The sequence below is a fragment of the Xenopus laevis genome, chromosome 6L (assembly GCF_017654675.1).
Source record: "Xenopus laevis strain J_2021 chromosome 6L, Xenopus_laevis_v10.1, whole genome shotgun sequence".
Taxonomy (NCBI): domain Eukaryota; kingdom Metazoa; phylum Chordata; class Amphibia; order Anura; family Pipidae; genus Xenopus; species Xenopus laevis.
Genome location: NC_054381.1, coordinates 58733726 through 58756589, shown reverse-complemented (window position 1 = coordinate 58756589; position 22864 = coordinate 58733726). Strand labels below are relative to the sequence as shown.

Below are 22864 nucleotides of genomic sequence, written 5' to 3'. Positions count from 1 at the left end.
ATTAACACTCCGGGGCAGATTTATTAAAGGTCGAGGTGAATTTTCGAATTAAAAAAATTTGAATATTTTTGTGTACTTCGACTAGGGAATAGTGCAAATTCAATTCGAATTTGAAAATAATTTGAAAATTCGAATATCGAAATTTATCATGTACTGTCTCTTTAAAAATTCGACTTTGACCATTCGCCATCTAAAACCTGCCAAATTGCTGTTGTAGCCTATGGGGGGGACCTCCTAGAACCTATTTGGAGTCAATTGGTGGAAATGTGATCGAATGCGCTATTCATTTGATTCTAATTCGGCCGAATATGGACCTATTCAATCAAAATGGACCTATTGAATAAAAAAAAACTTCGACTTAATTTCGGTTGGTCTTTTTGAATTTGAATTCCAAAGTTTTTTCATTTTGAAATTCGACCCTTGATAAATATGCCCCGCCCTGTATTTTTAATCTTCAATAAAACATTTTTTTCCCAGAATTCCAGTGTAATAGTTGATGCCTGCTTATGATGGATCTGGAAACACATCATACTTTGACCAAATTTTGCTGAGCTACAACTCTCTGCATACTCCAACATACTGTAATATCAAGAATGCTGGGCGCTGTAGTCTAGATTCTTAAAACAATATCGCTAAATCAAACTTTTATAGCTCTCTACAGCTGGCAGTGCAATGAATGTAAAATTAATTCTCCAGTGAGCATGCTCCTTATCGTGTTCTCAGTCCTCAATTGTTTATTTATAGTGCATTACTGGGAAACGAAAATTGTGCAATCATCTCAATATATCAGATAACAGCAAGATGAGGCACAGCTGATAAGCAAGTTGCTCATTGGTGAATTCTTTTGCATATATAAGTAAGTTAGACCACCTAATTTAGAGTGCTAGATGATGCAGGAGTTTAATGTGAAACTGTGAAATGGATTTTAGGTCTTCTAACAATTGTTTAATGTATAATCTGATAAATGCAATACAATGTAATAAAGCTATAATTATACATTCATCTTTGTATGATAGATAACAGAAAGATGCCGGACAAAGTGCTGGATAGATACATTCTCATTGGTGAATGTATGTTTTTGGTCAAGTTCAGTAGAGGATTCAGGGGTGGAGTAGGGCAGTTTAATGAAGGGTTTAGATCCTTTTAAATACAGGAATAGAAGGGAGTTAGAGTGGCCATTTAGCAGCAGTTTTCAGTAGTATAGGTATTATAGGATGAAGGCATGATAAGTGTTTTAGCTGTTGCTTGAAAAAGAAATTGATGAACAATATTGGACAGGAAAAAATGTGCATGTTTTCACCATTATATTGATGTGCTTAGAGAAGGCAAGATAAGAGTCACACCCTACACACCATGCTGAGTCAGCATTTCATTAGCAGAAGTAGTAAAGGGCTAAGTAGGACTACATTTAGGTGAAAAACAAATAAAGCTTGGATCATCTAGTTGCCACATTGGAGATTACTGTTCAGATCTTTATAACATTCACGTGAACTCTATGCTTGCTCAGGAATCAAAAACCTGCCTGTATTTATTTTTTTTGGATGCTATCACACCATCATACTGCCTATAGCATCAGCATCGTGTGCATAAGCAGATAATATTCCCACTAGAAATTGTTACTTAGCTGCCCAGGTGAAACAAGTGCTGGGATGGCTATCCCCAAGAACAAAATAGGCTGAAATCAAGACCTATCCTCAGCCTAGTACCTCCTCATGCCTTAGGGTAGGACTACATTGACGTTTTCCACGCGATCCGGTGCGCTTCGCTTTTCGTCGCATGAGATTTGACGCTGGCGTTTTGTTGATCGTGCCAAAAATGTCCATGTAGTCCTACCCTTATGTGGACAAGACATATGCAGGCAACTGCTGTCCTTCCCCTGAAATCCATGAAACAAAAGATATTCTGCTAGAACAAAGGGATCACTTATTTGAGGTTTAACCCAAAGGAATCCCCACTGATCACATTGACCCCAAATCCTGAAATCCACTCCCCCCCCCCCAGCGCTGGTCCCTGTTTTTTGTAAATAATGTCAGCAGCCAAGATAACCCAGCTTCGCTCCCTGTCTAAGAAAACAAATGGTAGATTTCAATCGTACTCTTCGAGGCGTTTGAATCAAATCGTATTTCATAATATCTTTATTTACAATTGAGACAGTGGGGCTCATTTATGAACACTGAACCCATTTGCATCTGGGCAGTAACCCATAGCAACCAATCAGTGATTAGCTTTTTTAAGTCAGCTGCAGGTTAAACAATGAAAGCAAACATTTGATTGGATGTCATGTGTTACTACTCAGGTGCAAAAGAATGAGGGGTCTTTCCCATCTTTAGAAATTAATGTAAAGTAGGATGATAGGTTAGAATTGGGAATCTGAGTGCTCTGAACGTATACGCTGATGTACTGTACCAGATAGAGCAATAGAACATGCATGTAAGGCTTTGCAGTACCCACTAGAATAATCTTGCACCTGTAGTAACTTTGATCACCAGCCATCGAGCCCAAGAAAGACTGTGGCAGTGTAATTTAATTTAAGCTTTGTTTCCCCATAAATAACACACTTGTTTTCATATTGCAATACCGATATAAAAAAGCTCATAATATTTAATGCTACCAAATACAGTAGAATACACTGAATGTTGAAATAAAGCAAACTGAGATGTTTATTATAATATTACAGGCTTGTAAACAAGGGTGTCAAACGTGAAGCAGCAGCACACCTTGTCATCTTGAAATAGATGAATATTGGCATTATGACTATAAACAAACTTTCAGTTGATACAGACAAAGCAATTCTGTTTTAAAGAACATGATCATATATATATATATATATATATATATATATATATATATATATATATATATATTTTGCACATTCTCCTTAGTTATGAGAATGTTCTGTACCTGGGAATAAGGTAACACCATCTTATAAACCTTTATTTTCCATTTTTTAAATATGGTTGTGAAAAACAGAAGGCAAAAGGCGAAATGAAATTGTACAGTGTTTTTAATAAATATTCATACCTTTTCCTGCATAATGTAGAATCTTGCTCAAGAAACCTGGACCCAATCCAGACCCACATACAGATGAACAAATGCCAAAATGCACAATAAAGTAAAATATATGTTGTTTCATATAATCTGCCTAGTATACATGGACTGGCAAGTTCTTAAAGGGCATGTAAAGGCAAAAAAATAAAACCCCATTTTTACTTTCTTTAATGAAAAAGAAACCTATCTCCAATATACTTTAATTAAAAAATGTGCACTGTTTTTATAAGAAACCTAACTGTATGCAGCGAAATTCTCCCTTCATTTACTGCTGTGGATAGGAATTATCAGACGGTCCCTAACTGCTGGGCAGGGAAACAATCATACTTATGAACAGCAGGGGGAGCCCCCGCCTTACTTCCCAGCCATGCAGATCTCAATCAGCTTTGTTTGTTTCCCTGTTTTGATAATTTATGATGATCCCTAAGCAGCCCACACCACACTGAGCATGTGCGTAGTCTTGGTCTTGCAAAGATGTTTAACAAAGTTACAAAATGGTGACCCCCCTTTGACCAACTTTGAAAGCATAAATCATTTGTTTGATTAGGCTTGTGGTGCAGTAAGTTCATGTTTATGTTTAGTATACAAAATACAGCATATCTAGCCGTATTCTATTTTAGACTTTACTTTCCCTTTAAGACCACATCTGCTCATTGGTTCATCAATTCACAGTTACATACTGACATCTGCTATATTATTATATTGTTTCAACCCTCATTCTTTTCCAAATAACAGAAGATTTGTGTAAAGAGATCATTCACTACTCTGTAGATAAAACTTCAGGAAACCTGGAAAGAAAATCTAGCTTTACATAAACATATCTTTTTTCATGGCCACCCTGTAGGGCAAAGCTCATCAACTAAATTTCCCACCCTTCGCTAGTACAGCGCTAATTAAAGCAGTCAGGTCTCTGAGTTGCAAAATGGAGCTAGTTAATTAGATCACCAGTGCACAGATATTCCTTTCTGCATAATGCACCGCTGCTTTCAAAACATCCAACATAAAATTCTCCATGTAGCTTACACATCAGATTTTTGTATCAGTGCCATTACGTTTTGACCCACGCCACTACATCCAACTTGTAGGATACATTTTGTAGATCCGAAAGCATGCTATAAAATCTCCCATGGAGTTTAGCTCTGAATCTATGTGGCCCTATCTAAACTTAGGTACAGAGCCAGGCTGGTTGCAGCACTGGCTGAGCATGCACATGCGCAAGTTGGCACTCTTGCGTGTCCATGCGTGCATTCATTCTCACGTGCACATGCACGAATCGGCACGTGCGCATGTGCAAAAGCGCAAAAAACAGGGTAAGAGCACACGGGGGAGAGAGAGGGGACAAATAAAATCAGCCATTTTAGGCAACATAGCTCCCAACTGTCTCATTTTCTGCAGGACAGTCCCATTTTTGGCAGCTTAACCCTCAGTTCCAGTTTCTTACTGAAATGTCCCAAGTTTCTCTTTGATCTCCTGCATCTGATGCCAGAAAAAAAATACAAAGTTTCTTGAATGTAATTAAATAAGTGGCTTTTTGGCAGAGATTCCAGAATACTGAGCACCTGCACTGAGATATATTTGTAACTAATAAAATAAGCAGGTTTCGTGGGGGAAGTGAAACTTGTAGCTTTAAAGAGATACTGACATCAGAAATTGAACCTTTTTGACATCTACCATTAAATTGACTTTGCATGCTTCTTATAATTTTGCCATAAAGTGTTTGCCCAATGCTTTTACATGACCTATCTGGATCCCTGTGTTCGTCTATGAGGGGGCTGCCACATTTGGGCTTCTTTTAAAGCCACTGCTACTGTAGCCCACACGCAGCATGCTTTATCTTATTACTTAAAGGAAAACTATACCCCCAAACAATGTAGGTCTCTATTAAAAGATACTGAGTAAAACAGCTCATGTGTAAAACCCTACTTCATGTAAATGAACCATTATCATAATAATATACTTTTTTAGTAGTATGTGCCATTGGGTAATCATAAATAGAAAATTGCCATTTTAAAAAATAAGGGCCGCCCCCTGAGATCGTACGATTCACTGTGCACACATACAAACCACATGTTAGGTCACATGAGCCAATTAACAGACAGAGTGCTGCCTTTTGCTTCCTCACTTCTTCCTGTTATAGTTAGTGTTGTAGTATTTCTGGTCAGGTGATCTCTGAGGGAGCACAGATAGAGTCACGAAATGGTGGTTCAAGGCAAGAGATGTAAAAGGGCAATATTTATGTAAATATATTTTCCAGTTTGGTAAGATTCTTTAATATGTCATTCAATTTGATATAAACTATCTGTTGCTTAAGTATTCATTTTGGGGGTATAGCATACCTCCCAACTGTCCCCTTTTTTTTTTTAGCAGAGAGCCCAGAACACCTAACAGGTGCAAATAAGATACTTTGTAACAATTTTGAGACACAAAAACACAGTTTAGATAAGGAGAAATATTTTCAAACTTTCATAACCTGCCAAATTTTGTAAAACAAACATGGTAATTAGGGGGTGTGGCCACAGAAAGGGGTGTAGTCAAAAAATTGCTGCGCTATGTGCGGAAAAAAAATTTTTTGTCCCTCTTTTTACTTCCAAAATGTTGGGAGGTATGGGTATAGTTTTCCTTTAAGTCACACAGACCAGTGAAGCAGTGTTTTAAATTCAGTCGTACGCATATATCTAGCGATGAGCATAATTATTTACATTAATTGTCAGTTCTGTAATGTGTATTGATTTTTTTATACTTTTTTTTATACTTTCTCTTTTCTATTCCCTTTTTTAACTGTTGTAACTGAAGTACTTTCTGTTTGCTAAACACATAACAAGGCTTTACCATTCAGTACTCTCTGTTCTTGGCTATAGCTATTTAATACCTACTGACAACTCCGCTCTAACCTGGCTGAACCATAGTGATGTTATCTCTAGGTGTTTTGTTACAGTGAGTAGACAAGGCAGGCATGCTTCTTTGCTTGGTCCATGACAGCTAGGAAGGTCATTCTATTAAAGAAGCAAAACAGTTTAATGCTGAACATAGCACACTCTTGTCAGGTTAATAAATAATATATGCTCCGAGTGGAATATAATTAATGCCTCATGCATCAGTGGGTGCAGGTAAAGTGTGGAGCAAGTAAATGAGCAGCTGCTTATGCACAAGCATGTCACTTCTTTTTTAAGTTTCTGTTTTCTTGTAAGAGCTTCTGAATTTTCTTGCTAGTACTTCGGACGCAATAGATTTCAATAAAATATAATTTGAAGCAAGACTTTGTTTTTACTGATTTGAAGTGAAATATGTATGAGGTGTCTTTGGTAACTGTTATATATTGATACCTTTTATATACCTATTAATGTACAGTGCTGCAAAATATCTTTTATAAATATATGTTCTAATAATAATAATAATACCTAAAACTGAAAAAACTAAAAAACTAGCAAGAAACAGGCTCCTGGTGTCTCAATAGGTTATGGAAATGTAATTAAAGTTGCAAAGAGCAAACAATTCGCACCAATAAGAATAAAAATCCACAACTCGCAATGTAATATTGTTCCTTCAACTGTTATTGCATTGCGAATTTTAATTGCTCATTGCAAATTTTAATTAATAATTGCGCACTCTTAAGAAGTGCTTGAAGGTGACGAAATATTTTGGAGCAAACATAACGACTTTTTCAGTAAGAAGTTTTATTACATTTACTGGCGCAAACAATAAAATTCGCAAACGGTCTTCAACAGTCGGAAGTGGTCACTAAACAGTTTCCAGGTTTGCAAAAGCTATATTAAATTTGTGCACAGGAAAATTTGTTCGCTCAAAGGCATAACGTTTCGCATTGCGAATAGTTTTTCCGTTACCAACTTTTATTACATTCCCCCAATAGTGCATAAGTAAAACAGCAAATAGCTAGTCCTTTCATTCAGACGGGTCTTCATTCTTCTTCATTTCTACTGCATTGGGCCACTCTAGGGGGGTTCAGACCCATAGTTTCAAAACCACCCTCATGGCTGTGTGAGGTTGAAGAGGAATCATTCTTGAGTGCAGCTTCAAGCAATGTCACCCACCTCATCTGATGTAGGTATATAGGGATTTGGCAAACTTTTGAATGCCAAAATGTACCTATAGCTATGCTAGTTGGGTTGTGTGTGGGCATGCATTAGGGGTCATTTCAATCTGTTATTGCAAGTGAGGTCTTTCAAATTTCCCCACAGACAGTTGCACATAAAACTTGCATCCAAGGACACTTTTCCATATAGTTGTGCTTGGTACGAACAGTCCTTCAAGCTTCATGTTCCAAATCGAGTGAAGTTGCAGCTATCACCCAGCAACATGACCAAAGTTCCCACAGTTTTCTGTGCCTAATGAATCCGACACAGGTATCATTTTGATGCTGAGTGGCCAAACACCAAAGATTTTTAGTGCAGTTGTGTCCCATCGACATTAGACATACATGACACAATAGCATCAGACACATTGACCCTCTAGGCTGCAGTGATGCTTGAAATAATGCCAGAAACCCTACATCGTGGGTAGAAAACATGGTGACTTGTGCTTGAAATTGCAGACTGCTCTTGCACTCTGTTTTATGTGCCCTTATGTTTGCACAAATGGCAAAGAAATTGTATACAAATACATATTTGCATCTTTCTTTTAGTCCAGTATGTGTTAAAATAACAGCAAACCAAGAGTTTATCACAGGATTGAATGTACGTGAGTTGACTGCAAACTGATTACATTTTCAGCTCACCGATGGCAGGTTTGATTGTTGATACCATGATCACACTGTTATGAGGGTAAGATGGATGTTTTATACTGAAAATTATATTTAAATTCAAAAAAATGAGGAGGAGGCGGGGACATTTATATGAAATGACTTTTGTGGGAAACCAAGTGCAATTTGTGTCATATATCCTGATCATAAATTGTATTCTGAACTGATAAGAGCTAAACTGCAGCCTGGAAAAGGATTTTGAATCAATTGCCTGCCTTAGCTATGCGTCAAGCCCTCCTGGGATATTATTGGCTCTTATGGCTATGAAAAAATATGAGTTTAAGGAAACAAGCCATACTAACTTCAATGGATTTCTCTGAAATTGTCAGGGAACCGGGAGTTCCCTCTGGGGAGTAGTCCGGATTTAGGAGGAAGCCCCTCAGGAGGGATCAGGATCGTGGTATCCAGGGATTAAGCAGAAAGGGTAATCGAGTTCAGGCAACAGGTCACAAGGCAGGCAGAATATAATCAAAGTCCAAAGTCCAGGCAGGGGGTCAACAACAAGAGATCAAACAGGAATATCCTCAGGGATAACAGGAATAGGCAACAGGGAACCCAGGAATCAATACAGGAACGAGATCCTATTTTCGGGCGCCATCTTGGCGCCTCAGGCGTCCTTTTAAAGGGGATTTTTGGCGCCCTTGCGTCGGCGTCAGCACGTCTGCGACCGACGCGCTGCGCCTGCGTCCGTCGCGCCGTTGTCACGTCTTCGCGCCTGCGCACTTGCACGCAGGCGTCTCTGCGCCGGCGCCGCTACCCACGTGGCGGCCATGGGCGCCGCCATTTTGGGAGCGGCGTCGGAAGGAATAGCTGCGCCGCCCGGAGCTCCTGGTCCTGCTCCGGGCGGCGATCGTGACAGAAATAAGGGGAACATGCCAATTCATAACTTGCAACTGTCTAGTTTGATTAGTGCTACGCATAAGCATATTGCATATAAAGACAATGCATTTGAAATACTGTATCCCTAAGATATAATTAAGGACATTTTTGATGTCTTACTTGCAGTTAGTGATGTGTCCAATGCTATGACCAATGGCTGACTGCATACATTGTAGAATAGCTGACCTTCTGCAAGATCTGCTCATTAGGTCAACAGATATTCAGATCTTTTAATGATCAGGGCACCCAAATAGAAGACCAAAGTCGGCAGATTTAAATAAATGGGTAAGAACTGTTTTTTCTAGGGCCCACAGCTTGATGAAGCCCTTAGCCATAATTATACAATCCATGAATTAAAGAAGAAAGGGTTATTAAATATTCAAACAACAGTGTTACATGGGGATATACTTATAATGGCCATTAACATCTTGTTTTTATGATGAGCTTTCTTATATCTGGCTGCTAGTTCTTCCTCTTTGGGGAAGTCGTACTAATCAGTATTACGGTATTATCTGTTACTGAAAAAGTGCATTTTTCCTTTGAATTTTTTTTTATCTTTGTGCACATTTTATGCCTCTTTGCACATGTAATGCCTCATCCACCTCTGCACAGTGTGAGTAATAAAAAAAATATTAGGAGTCATTGACTCTGACGTGGGAATAAAGTGCAAGAGCACTAAGGGGTACAAGATCATGTCCATCAGTGCTCATTCAGCCTTCACTAGCACCAGGTTTGAAAAATCCAACATGTTCATGACCCCAATAATTTTGCACCAAATATCACTCTACCTTTAAAGGGGCAGTTCACCTTTTAAGTTATCTTTTATTATGTTATAGAATGTACTGTTCCTATCAACTTTGCAATCAGTTTTCATTTTTTTATTTTTTTATTGGTTTTGAATTGCCACCTTCTTCTGCTTCTTTAGAGATTTTAAACAGGGGACTTTACAATTTTATTATTATTGTAACTTGTATTTCTTATCTTTCCATTCAGTTCCTCTCCAATTCATAATTCTGTGTCTCATTGTGGAAAAACCACAACTAATCAAAACCAATTGCAAATTGTCTTAGAATATCAATGTCTATGCCATACTCAAAGTTATTCACAATTATTATTTACAATGAAACAACTGTGAAATGAGGAGTACAGGGAGTCCCCGACTTACATAAAACTCATACTTACAAATGGAGAATATTACATTGTTACAGTAATGTACTGTGATTTGATTGGCCTTTATTAGCATTTGGCTTTAATAAACCACCTGCCCAATCCCCTCTGGCATGTGTTGTCTACTGCAGAGCACAGAAAGGTAAAAATAAATACTATGTTAAGACAAACATGTCTAAATTGCATTTAATAAGTAAACGTACCTGTTCCAACTTACATACAAACAACTTAAGAACTAATGTACAGACTCTATCTCGTACCTAACCTGGGGGCTGCCTGTATTCCAAAATGTGTGTCTGGGGTCAGATCTTATATTGGCCTGTTTTCCCTTTACTTTTGCACCCAAAATGATGCAGCATGCATCTAAAATATATTGGGTGTAATGTTCATAAAGGTAAATTTTGCATGATAATAAGCTAAGCTTAATTGTCATTGTTTCTGTTTACAAGTTGGCCAGTTTTATATTTGATTCTGGAATATTTATCCCCATACAAGAAAAGTGAAATGGGCTTACTGTTATCAGTAATAAGGCAACAGTTTAGGGACAAACCAGAGAATAGTGCTATGTATGTGTGTGCATATATGTGACTACTTTACTTTCTACCTACAGTATATTCACTTACCTGATTACGGAATTAAATTGCAGATTCTTATTATTTGAATAATCAATTATTACAGAAAGTACCTATATTTTGTACAGTTTTATACACAGTCCCAGACTGATATATATTTAATACTATGCAAAAGGAATAAAAAAGGAACTTCATTCATTTGATTCTTCACATGCTATTTATATCTATCCTGTACTGTAATTTTTTTTCTTTTAAGCAGAAGTCATGTTTTTTCATTGCACTGAGTTTGCTTTGCTGTGTGCAGCCATATTTTATCTGTTGCCTGAACAAAGCCCCACACAGTTTATTGTGTTCAGTAGAGCCTTAGATAATACAAGCCCTATCAGAGAAATGAAAGGTATTATACAATAAAAATCTGATGTATTGAAGAAATGGTGTTAAATTTTCTAAAGGCAGATAACATTTATATGATGTGTAAATGCTTTCCCGGGTATTTCAAGTTCTTTTCAATACTGCTTATACCCCTGCAGCAAGTATATTTTCCTTTCCTATATTTTTATTTTAAATGAGTATTTAAAATAATATGTATCTTTATTATTAAAAGCAAAATAAATAATAACCCTCTTCCATAAAGCATACAGTAAGTACAGGGCTGCTTTTCACCTGCACTCACCCATTATCTGGGCTTTGGGTTAAAACTTGCATTCTTTACACTGCCGTACAAGTATGTGGCTTCTTTTATGCACCTTATAACCTATTAAGTACTATAGATCACAGAGGTGCTGACACAGTGGTAACAATGTACTGGCACCTGTTTAGATTCTTGTAACCCTATTGGAAAAACAAATTAATTAGCAACATATGGGGATGGTCACATCGGTCATCTTCTGTATCTCTGTCCCCCCTTCGGGATGAGATGACAATGGATATCCAATGCAACTTTTTTTCTTATTATTTTTTACTTATACAGTACATGATCCTGTATAAGCACTGTTCATTAGATGTATAAACATTGTTCATTACTAATAGTCTGCTTCATGTCAACTGGAGGTCCCAGGTTGGACGTAACACTGCAAGTGTATTTATGCCCCACAGCCTGCCCAAGGCCTCCATAGACTTCTTTAAATAACATTATCATGTTTATACAATTAGATTGCCAGACATATCAAATCAGCGAGCTATATCAACCAAGTTAAATAGTACCTCTTCTTCAATTTCATATCATAGTCCATGAGTCCATGCATATCTGATGCTGACTTTGATAAAAATGCACAAATATGCATTCAAAATACATAATATATAAGCTGTTTAATAGTTATAATTGTTCAATAGTGTTGGATTTCTAAAAAGTCCCTAGCACCTACTAGTTAAGAAGTGGTGTATTTGCTAAAGGGATGTTTTTTGAAACAACATTGTGTATCCCTTTTTAAAGAATACAGTTATTCATTAAATTTTATTTTAATGGAATATTAATCTGTTTTGGAGAAGTCAGTCTAGAGTTCCTTTTTCACCTGGCTGGTAAGCTTTATGAAGCGATGAAGGACAAAAGATTAAAATGAGATTTCTTCTTTGTATTGCTGGCTTACTCTTTGTGGTTATGTAAGAAGTGATCCAGGAGTGCCTAAGAGTAGTGTTGCTGCCCCCTGTATTTATTAAGAGAGTGTGAGGTTTTAGTTGGTTTTAGCATCATATAAGGATGACCTAGAAGACTCCTACCCTTGGGATAATGGCACTCTTTACTGCAAAGGGGTCTAAAAGGATCTGGCAGTTGCCTTGTGATTGTTTGGGAATCAGCCAATCTTGTCACTAGCTGAAGGTTCTGTTCAAGCCACACTTGAAGGTTCAACCTTCCCCCTATCCCATAAAATGAGTATAGGTATAGGAATATATCATTGTATCAGTTTTTTAGATTTTAGAGATGTGTCTTTTAGTGTATCATAGTTTCAAAAATAACTAAGCAGCAAATACTTATTTATTGTAACTGGTCTTCAGACCACCTGCCACTACTCCAAGCCCCCTCATGGTGCAAGCTCTACAGTTTGGGAACCACTGATCTTGATGAATGCACCTGTTTATTCAGCAAGCCATTGGCATTGCCTGACAAAAGATAACATTCAACTATTCCTGTAGAATGTACCCAATAATCCAGTATCATACCTCCCAACCGTTTTCACAGGACAGTCCCAATTTTGACAGCTCAACCCGCAGTCCCGGATTGTTACTGAAATGTCCCAACTTTCTCTTTGATCCCCTGCACTGAATAGCCAGAAAAAAGGATACAAAGTTTCTAAATTTATTGGCTTTTGGCAGAGAGCCCAGAATACATGGCAGGTGCACTTAAGATAGTTTTGTAACAATTTAAGATAAGCAAAAGAAACAATTGTAACAGTTTAAGATAAATAGGTCTCTTGGGGAAACTGACTTGCAGCTTAGTTCACTTTCATTAGCAAAACTGTAATAAATAAAAAAAAACACAAAAATGTGTTTAAACTTTCATAACCTGACACATTTTGTAAAATGAACATGGTAATTAGGGGTGTGGCCACAAAAAAATGGGCATGGTCGAAAAAGAAATTGCAACGTGAAAATGTTGGGAGGTATGCAGTATGTACATGCATACCCTTGGTAATGCTGCTATTACAGCATTAGTCCTGCTGAACCTGCAAATAAAGTTTACATTTAAAAAATGTAAATATAATGGTAGGCATATCTTTTTTTTTCAAATACAATAAATCAGTCGTTTGTATATGTGAACTATTGGTAGAAAATAAGTTCTATTGGTGTTCCTAAAACAGAATTTTCTTCATGTATGGAATTTTGCTCCTAAACTGTTTTATGTGAATAAATGGATTTAGTTTAAAGTAGGGACGTCACATTATTCAAACATCAATTGTTGATTTATGTAGTGGCTAAAATGCACCGTGGGGCCAAGCAGTTAATCTATGGAGGGCCATAAGTGCAATGTATCCCGTGTGACTTTATTTCAATTTAATCTGTTATGCAGCTCTGTTTTTCTTATCTCATATCTACACGCTTTATACAGTATAATAACCAAATGCATTCTACAAATTGTGTGCGGCTTTTATTTTCTGTTTATATGACTCAGGGAAAGTTATCAAATGTCGCTGAATATTTCAGAACTGCGTAATTTTGGAAGAAACACTCCATAGCATTTCATGGTGAGAAACTGCAAACTGACATCTGAAAGAGCAGCAGCTACTTCCCGAGATTGGACTGAAAGCAGCTAGGCACTCATTTTCCCATATTTGTTTTTCTTCCCTTGAAATGTGATTTTCATTTTCATAATAATTAGCTTCCTACACCATATGTGAGAAAAAGCTTCAAAGCACAGCTAGAAAGGAATCAAACAGTTTCTGGTTAAACAGGAAACTGAGTTTATGTTAACAGCCGATTCATTGACTGATTGAAGTAGGTTCTCAGTATTGGTGATAATGGCTACATAGCTCCAAGCTCCCAACCTGCATTCACACCTTTAAAGCTGTTGTGTTTGATGGGAAAGAAAACAAGGTTTCCGACAATGCTGAATCTCCACAAATAGCTTTGGAAATAAGGAGGTGATAATTGTGTTGAAAAAAAAAATGGTTTCAGAATGCTACCTTGCAAAAAGTTCTGTTATTTGCTCCTTGTTTTAAGAATTCTAACATAGTAAAAACTTTATAATCAGTACATTGGTAAAGAATGTAGTGAATGTGGCCACAAGCATAATTGCAGTCACTGTACGTTAATATGAACACTTTCATTCCAAACTTTAAAGGCAAACACTGCAGAATAATTACTTGCACCAAAAGATAATTTATATTGTATATAGTGACATATTAACATGGCACTTTGCACACTGCATGGCACTTTTAAATGATAGCTGCAAGCCTCTGAGCTCTGTTTTTGGTGCATTAATCAGTGCTGTATTAGTAATGGGCTGTCTGGGGTAGACATATAGGTACTTCTTGTCTCACCCCACCTGCTTGAGCATCATTCAGGCACACAAGTTAGGGAGTATCAGGAGGCCCAGCCCACATAAAGGCCCTGGTCTTAATGGCTGCCCTTTAGTGACTACTAAGGGCTGGGCACAAATTTATATGCTCTTAAATAATAATTAATAGATTTTATGAAAATATGTGCATGCACTACTGCACAAAGCACCTCAAAGGTGTTTTTGCAAATTTAAGAGCAATGACAAAAATTTAAAAATATTTTTAAAGACCTGTAAGTACTGTGGGTATGCAATCCAGGATTCGGTTCAGGATTCTGACTTTTTCTTCAGGATTCGGATTCAGCGAATCAAATCCGAACCCTAAAATCACATGACTTTACATTGCACAAACAAGGGACTAAAAAAGTGTTTAACCACATGTAGCGCTATAGTAAACTACTTTATGTGTGGGCAGTTTACGCTACTTTCCTTTGTGGCTGATACCACAGATGAGCTCTCTTTCTCAGGGGCAAGCCCTCGCAGCGGGGTGGAGGCAGGGTGTAGTGTAACTGTGTGCAACGCACAAGAAAGTGGGCGCCAGTAGTTTTATTTGCTTAAACAATAAACTGAGTTTATTAACCAAAACCAGAGTTCACAATGGAGCATGGAACATAGAGTAAAACATAGATCAATCAATGTAACAAGGTATACTCACTGTATTAAACATAGAACGACTCTCTGAAGAGTAAAGAGTAAAAGAGTACATGTAGAGAGCAATGCAGCTTGTTAGAAGGTATTTCCCCAATATTCTGGATTACCTTCGGTGGAACTCAGAAACTCATACTTCCCTGAGTTTAACACTTAGGCCCTACTGTGGGGTCAGTAATACCCGGGATCTTAATCCCTCTAATATCCTCATTGGAGCTTTGAGCTGCTCAACTACATACCCTATCTATCACTCCTAGATAGTGATGGGCGAATTTATTCGCCAGGCGCAAATTCGCAGCGAATTTGCATGGTTCGCCGCCAGCAAATACATTCGCGAAACGCCCGCGAAAATTCGTGGCAAAAATTCGCCTGCACCGTTTCGCAAATTTTTCGCCGTTTCGTGAATTTCGCGAGTTTTTCGGTGAAGCAAAACTGCGCAAATTCGCCCATCACTACTCCTAGAGTGATCTATTAAAGGGTATAACTATCACTTCTCTATACTCAGGTTAAGTTCCACCACCCCTACCCTCTGTGGCCTAACAGAGGAAAGGTTCAGCACCAATGGCCCCTACCTTATGGCTTTCAAGCCCTTTTATATTATACCACAGTGCCATCTAGCATCCACTGTGAGAACTGCAGGGATGACATAAGCACAAGGTCTCCATAAGGACCCACTGAGGTGTCCATATTACTAGGGGTGTGCCTGTCTGTAATGTGTAAGGGTGTCAAAGATTTTCACATCCCTACACACACAATGAGTGGGCGGTTCTCTTTCACTCTTCCTGGGCCTAATTTGCATATGTAAATGAGGGTTCGGATCCAGTTGAGCATTCTGCCAAATCTTTCATGAAGGATTTCAGTTCATCCCTACCTGTAAGCAGGGTTGCAGCAAGGAACAATAGGGCCCAATAAGGAATAATGCTCTGCTTGACATTTATGAGCTTTTAAAAGCTATGAGCTTTATCAGTGGAAATAAGATATTTTCTAAATACAGGTATGGGATCAGTTATCCAGAAACCCGTTATCTGGAAAGCTTCAAATTACAGAAAGGAAGTCTCCCACAGACTCTATTTTATCCAAATTTCTAAAAATGATTCCCTGTATTTCTGTAATAATAAACAATAACTTGTACTTGATCCAAACTAAGATAAGGCATGAAGATCCAAATTAAAGAAAAATCTGTTATCCGGAATACCCCAGGTCCAAAAAATATGGTAGCATTTCTGAAATCAAGTAAACCTTTACTCCCCCTCCCCCTCAGCAATCTGTCTCACTTCATTCAAGTTTTGTGTCAATGTTATTTTAAAAAACAGTTAGCTCTAATACATTGTCTAGACAAAGGAAGCACATCTTACAGTATATTGTACTTGATCTAACTGTCCATCTCACATCTGACTCCAAGTAGGGGATACTGAAGTATAATTTGTTTCAGAAATGGTAGAGAAATTTTAATTGATCATATTTAGAAAGGTTCTAATTTCCATTTGGTAAAGCTTATATTAAATTAAATTTTCATTTATTTGCTCCTTAATTACAAATGCTATCCTATTGTTCATTAGAGATCTTGTCTACTCTGGGTGCAACCAACTCTGTTTCCTTTATTTGCTGTTTGTATTCAGCACTGGAAAGAGTAAGCAGCTTTCTTCTAGCGTTAAACATATATATTGCTGTAACAGTCTTGCTGCCACTTGTTTATAGTGTAACGTCTGAAAGCCAGCATTGGATAGTTACCACTCTATGGTATTATTTAAACTGCCAGTAAATTACAGTGTTAGATCTAAAAGCCAGCACTTAATGGTTACCATCCTATGGTATAATTTAATCCTACTTGTGAAATAAAATCATAGGGAGATAATGGTGCAAGGAAGGCAATTTTTCTTGCATCTGTAATTGAGCAGGGGAGCCCACTGGGACAGCTTTATAGAGATTTTGAATTTCATTTAAGTAAGTAGGTTTTATGAGACTTTTCATATTTCAGTGTGGTTTGTTGCGCCTTTGCCAATTATACCATGTGACACATTCAATCTGAATGATGGACAAATATGCAAGCCAGTTATTTAGTATTAGTATACAGTGTTTATTCGGAAAAAAAGGATGTACGTCTATAACTATACCTTTATTGTTCCTGCAGTTTTTGTGTCTTTCATCCATGGAAAATGTTGCTTAATAAAATCCAGCACTTGTCTTGGAAAAGCAAAACTCATTCTAGTGAGATGACACAGTGCCACAAGTAATTATGTAGAGCAGTAGTGTAATAGCTGTACATCACTTGTGTTATTATGCAAAATATAATATGAAGCATCAGATCTGCTTCACCTCCCAGGTGACAAGGACATCAACCTGCCAAAACAAAACACAAACAATTATATAAAAATGTAACACAACGAGCTGGTGCATGAACACTTTCTACTACAGAACAAGACTTAAATTAAAGATAATGACAAATATTTTTTAAGTGTTAGATGTGCTGTAATTTGTTAACACGCACACATTTATCATTTTAAGGATCCATTATATATTTATAGAGAATTGTACACAAGCATGGATACGGCATACCCTAGCCCTGCAATCCATTCAAATCATACTTATCGAACTTCACTAGGCAAATAAAGGCTAGTTGCTAATTTGGTAGATATGTCAAACAGGCATAATACATGTGTTTATGAAAAGCTTAATTTAGAAAATATTTTTGGAAGTTTTTAGCTTTTTTCAAAAATTAAATAGAACTTGTAAAGAGAACTGGTGGTCCAGTTGAGAAAGACTATATTACTATCTGACCTAATTTGCAATTATTCTCATTTTACTCTCACGATTTGTTTAGAAATAAAAAAGGTGAATATAAATATTTTTTATATTTTTGTTACTACTAGATCCTCAGAAGAAGGTAATGGCTTTGTTTGATTCCTGACTGCTTACTGGCTCAGCTTTCAGTATCACCTGAAAGGTTGCATTGGTCTCATGCTCTCTAGCCTTTTATATTATCTACAAAATCCCTCCTGTCCTTATAATCATCTTAACAGATGGTGTTTAACCTAGTGATGAGGGCTGGAATCAATATAGGTGGGAATAGTGGACACTAATGAAAATGGAAAGAAAGTTGTGACAGTTTTCTTGTGCCTGTATAGAAAGTTATCAAAAACAATGGCATCATAATTTAGGTATACTCCTGCAGATCTCTGGGACAATAAAGGTGTGTTTTAGCCAATTGTAGTCTTCAATTCATGGAATAATAAGGACATCATTGAAAAGTCCCTGTTCTGCCATTGGTGTAGAAAATGACACTAATACAATGTTAATATTTGATTTAATTCTGCATGTATCATTCTCAATAACACATACACATTTCTATGATATTTTCATTATCATCCAGCAGTTCTTCAGTTCATTAAAGACTTTATTTTGCCTTTCCCATCTAATATTATTCCAAGATATCTGAAACCACTCTAATGATTCAAATGTACTTTTAATCTAAGAGGGGAAATGAGAACATGTGTCAGGTTATTTGCTAAATATGCAGTTTGCTAATTGTATTATCTTGCAAAGACATTTTTTGAAACTGTTTATTTGCTTTAGTCCCCAACCTTTTTTTTACCTGTGAGCCACATTCATATGTAAAAAGAGCTGAGGCACATGAAAAAAAGTTCCTAGGAGCTGCCAATTAAAGGATACGATTGGCTATTTGCCTTATGTGAATTGGCAGTCTACAGGAGGCTCCGTTTATGTAACCAAAACTTGCCTCCAAGCCAGGAACTAAAAAAATCAGCACATGTTTTGAGGCCACTGGGAGCAACATCCAAGGGGTTGGTGAGCAAAATGTTGGAAAACACTGTTCTTAGATAACTCATCCAAGGTCTATGACAAGAGAAACATTTTAACAGTACAAGAAAAAAACTGTGGCACATATCTGTGAATTATAATAGTCATAGTTAGTTAACAATTATATAGTAAACTGAGGATGAAAAAAGAGACAAATCAATGAATTTCAATCCCTCCCAATGTTAGGAAAGAGAGTTCCAGGAGGCGGAAGACAGTATTGTGGTGGAATTCTCTTGTGAGTTAGCAGCAATACTTACAAGAAATATTCAAATCTCTCTATTCTCTTAAAGAGAAAATATACCCCTAAATATACCACTATCTGAACTAAAAGTCAACAAAACATACCCAATGCCACAGATTGAAAGGAACCCATGATAGTCGATTTCTGTTCACATCCACTTAGACATTAATGCATCGGCTGCACATACAGTATATTTTTCCATTGTAATGTGATAGATTCTGGCACATGAAGTCCCTTTACATTACCATAGTTTGTGTTGCACTGATTTTCTGGAAAGCAGAGGGACTATCTATCACTTTACAAAGGTTAAGGGACTATCTATCACAAACTAAGTAAGGGGACAAGCATTACATTGCTTGTCTAAGGGATGTTGGGAAGTCTCTCTTAAGAGTTATCTGGATTTCTTTAAATCTGTGGAATCAGGTATGTTACGAAAAAAAAATACATTTATATTTATTTCTGGAAGTACATGTAGTGTTTATGCATCTTTTCTATATAAGCCCAGGTAAATGACCTCATGTCAAAAAGGGAGGGTATATTTTCCCCTTAGATAAATATGCCTCAAAATCCTAAACAAATGAATACAAAGATGGAGAGTTCCCATTTAGTCAACTGTAATTCACTTTTAAAAATGTATATCATCCATTGTTTCTATATTGTTATATGATATCATAGAGAATTGTCTTAAAACCTACTCTTTCATTTAGACAGTGTTAACTCTTCTGCCAATTTGAATGGCCCTCAAAATGTATGAACTGCATGAAATTAAGCAATGATTAATTAAGCAATATATATTAAAAGTGAATAGATAATTAGCATAGCATTCTAAATAAATAATACAACTGTTTGCATTGCTCTGGGTTTAAAGGTATTTTGATGCTTCGGTTTATTCTAAAGACACAGTGCCTGAGGCCAACAGGAATTACATCCGGAGGGGCTGAAGTAGCAAAGATACAATCATTCCAACTTCTAAAACAAGATTTGCTGCTTAATGCCTTTTCTCCTTAGTCGAATACCCATGCTTTGCAATGCAGGCTGATTATTTTCCATCAAAGCCAGCAGGCACACAGCCACCTCATTACCCTTTTACTGATGAAAAGTAGCCTTCGAAAATCACTCCAATCTTTTTGTATGCTGTTACACTTGTATGGTGTGTTACAAATCCTGGGCGCTGGAGAAAAGCAGGAAAAATACAAGAAAATTTCTTTTTTTTGTTGTTGTGCTCTAATGTCTGCTCCCTTGTTTCTAACAATTATGGAGTTTAGAGAAGCTAATCTGCTCTATCAGCAAATGTCCTCAAGTACTACTCTGTATAAATTGGTGTTATTGGATGCCACATATCATTTTCCATCAAATGGAATATGCCATCACCGTTCATTATACGGTTTGTATTAATGAAGATTATTTGCTAAGACTGTAGACAGGCAGGTTGAAATTCGGTCACTAATAAAAGTATCTCCTCATTATCATTTTGGCAGATGTGTTCCTAATAACTGTGAACATGGCGGGAGGTGCACTCAGACTTGGGACAGCATGACATGCAACTGTGAAGGAACTGGGTACACAGGAGCAACGTGCCACAACTGTAAGTATAACAGTTAAATGTAAAGCATTAGAAATAGTGGTGGGCAAATTTCTCCCACAAAACGCGAATTTTGATGCCAGCGTCCAAATATTTTTGATGCCGGCAACAATTCCGATGCTGGCGACAATTCTGACGGCCTAGAATTGTCGCAGCAATTTTGCAGATTTATTCGCCGGTGGCGAAACGCGGAGATTCACCGTGAATTCGGGCCTGCCGAATAAATTCGCCCATCACTAATTAGAAACACATTGCTGTTTACAGCCTGAGCTATCGACTCAAACTACTATCCCAAAATAATGGTTTTAGTGGCATTTACAGCGCTAATTTACAACTTGTAAGGCAAGGTAAAAAAAAAAAGTTCAAAATATTTTTTTAAAAAAAGTCCACCATATGTTTACTAAATTTCAGTTTTCAGGATATATCATTTAAATTCAAATGCAACATGTTCTTGCATTCATAAGCATTACCATGTTTGTTATATTAACAAAAATAATGAAGCTTTTGACACATTCATCGTGTGAAGGTGTTGTGCAGAACACACACATAGTTGACAGTGATTGCTTATGAGGTCCACTGTGTGAACGCATTTGCATGTTTATAATTGTGTGCCTTTTACAGTACATCTAAATGTAACTTGCTCAACTAGTGAGGATGAGGAATAGTAATTATTGGAATCCAGGCATACATCACTAGATGCTGTCAGTAAGATGATATCTGAATGTTAGATGATAGGCAGCTTTGCATCATTTCTAATATCATACAGCATCTGTGTGGGAAAAAAAGGCAGTCACTCACTATAAGTGATGTAAAAAGTATGTGTGTGTGTGATTACGTATGGGTACTAGTACACTATTTTGATTTTTATATGTTCTGTTTTTTTAATTTTTGTTCCCTTAGCAGTCTGAATTTGTACCAGTTAAAATCTAGCAGAAAACCCACATGGGGTGTTCAGAGCACTATTTGCATTATTGAGCAAAGCCTGTATATATTGAATTTTTTTTTTACACAGCCTATCTAACCCAGTTTTTATTTTGACACTGAACAATTCCTTTAAGAACGAGTAAAGTTGTGAAAACAGCAAGTTTTCAACTTCAACCAATAACTTAAGATTTTTTTCGTATTGTCACACAAAAGTCAGCAATAAAAATTCCCAAAAACCTCTAAAGCCATGAATCAAAGAAAGATCATGGGGGCCTATTTATCAAAGGTTGGATTTTAGTGGTTTTAAACACACTTTCTCTAAAACTATGAATGTCGTGACCTTTATTAAAAAATTGAAATGAAAAAAGTACAAATGGGAAAAGTCGCTGAAAAGTCCAGAAAACTGCAACTTTTTCAAGTTGTCGCACAATAACTACGATTTTTTTTTATATTGTTACACAAAAGTTAGCATTGAAAACTCCCGAAAACCTCTAAAACCATTAATAGAAAATAGAAAGTAATTGGAAAAAGTCTTTCATTCTGGTGAACTATCTGAAACCAAGTGAACTGGAAAAAGTGTTGGAAGGTGAACAACCCCTTTAAAATTATATGGAATTATTATAACCAGCTTTGTGGTTGTTATATTGTTGCAAATTGTAAGTAGTGATGGGCGAAATTGTCCCGAATTTGTGTTGAAAAAGAAAAATTTGCTAAATGCATTTAAGTCAATGGGCTTCAAAATTATTTTGAGCGTGTCAATTTTGACCCTCGCAACAATTTTTATATCCACGCCTATTTTCTTCAAATGCATTAAAGTCAATGGGCACCTGAATAATTTTGACGCACATTTTTATGCGCGCGCCTATTCTGCCATGTGCACAATTTTTTTTACCGCGGCAGATTTTTTGCTGTGAATTCATGCAGGCCGAATTCATTCACCCATCACTAATTGTAAGTGATATACAGACAGGTGGACTGTCTTGAAAAAGATGAAGAATAAATAGAATCAGAATGATATCCCTAAAATATCCATAATTATATAAAATGTAATAGAACAGAAGGAATTTCTTTGTAATTTAGCAATATCAAGCATGTATTTTGTTTGCGGTCTGCTCTGGAGATCTCCTTTGTTAGAAAAAGGCAGGTTAATCCCTGTTTTTACAGCACAGCATTATACATACACTTTGAATAATACAGATAAAAACAGATCTGTTTGTTCTGTTGTATCAAATACAATTTA

At 36.8% G+C, this 22864-nt stretch overlaps 1 protein-coding gene across 2 annotated transcripts in view; it reads left to right on the top strand.

The window, feature by feature from the left end:
- LOC108718976 (contactin-associated protein-like 2) overlaps window positions 1-22864 on the top strand; it is a 1054026-nt gene that overhangs the window by 737622 nt on the left and 293540 nt on the right. For both annotated transcript variants that reach the window (XM_041566089.1, XM_018267529.2), the window contains one exon: window positions 20597-20703. In XM_041566089.1, coding sequence (XP_041422023.1) covers window positions 20597-20703 — 107 coding nt within the window. The remainder of the gene's footprint in view (window positions 1-20596; window positions 20704-22864) is intronic.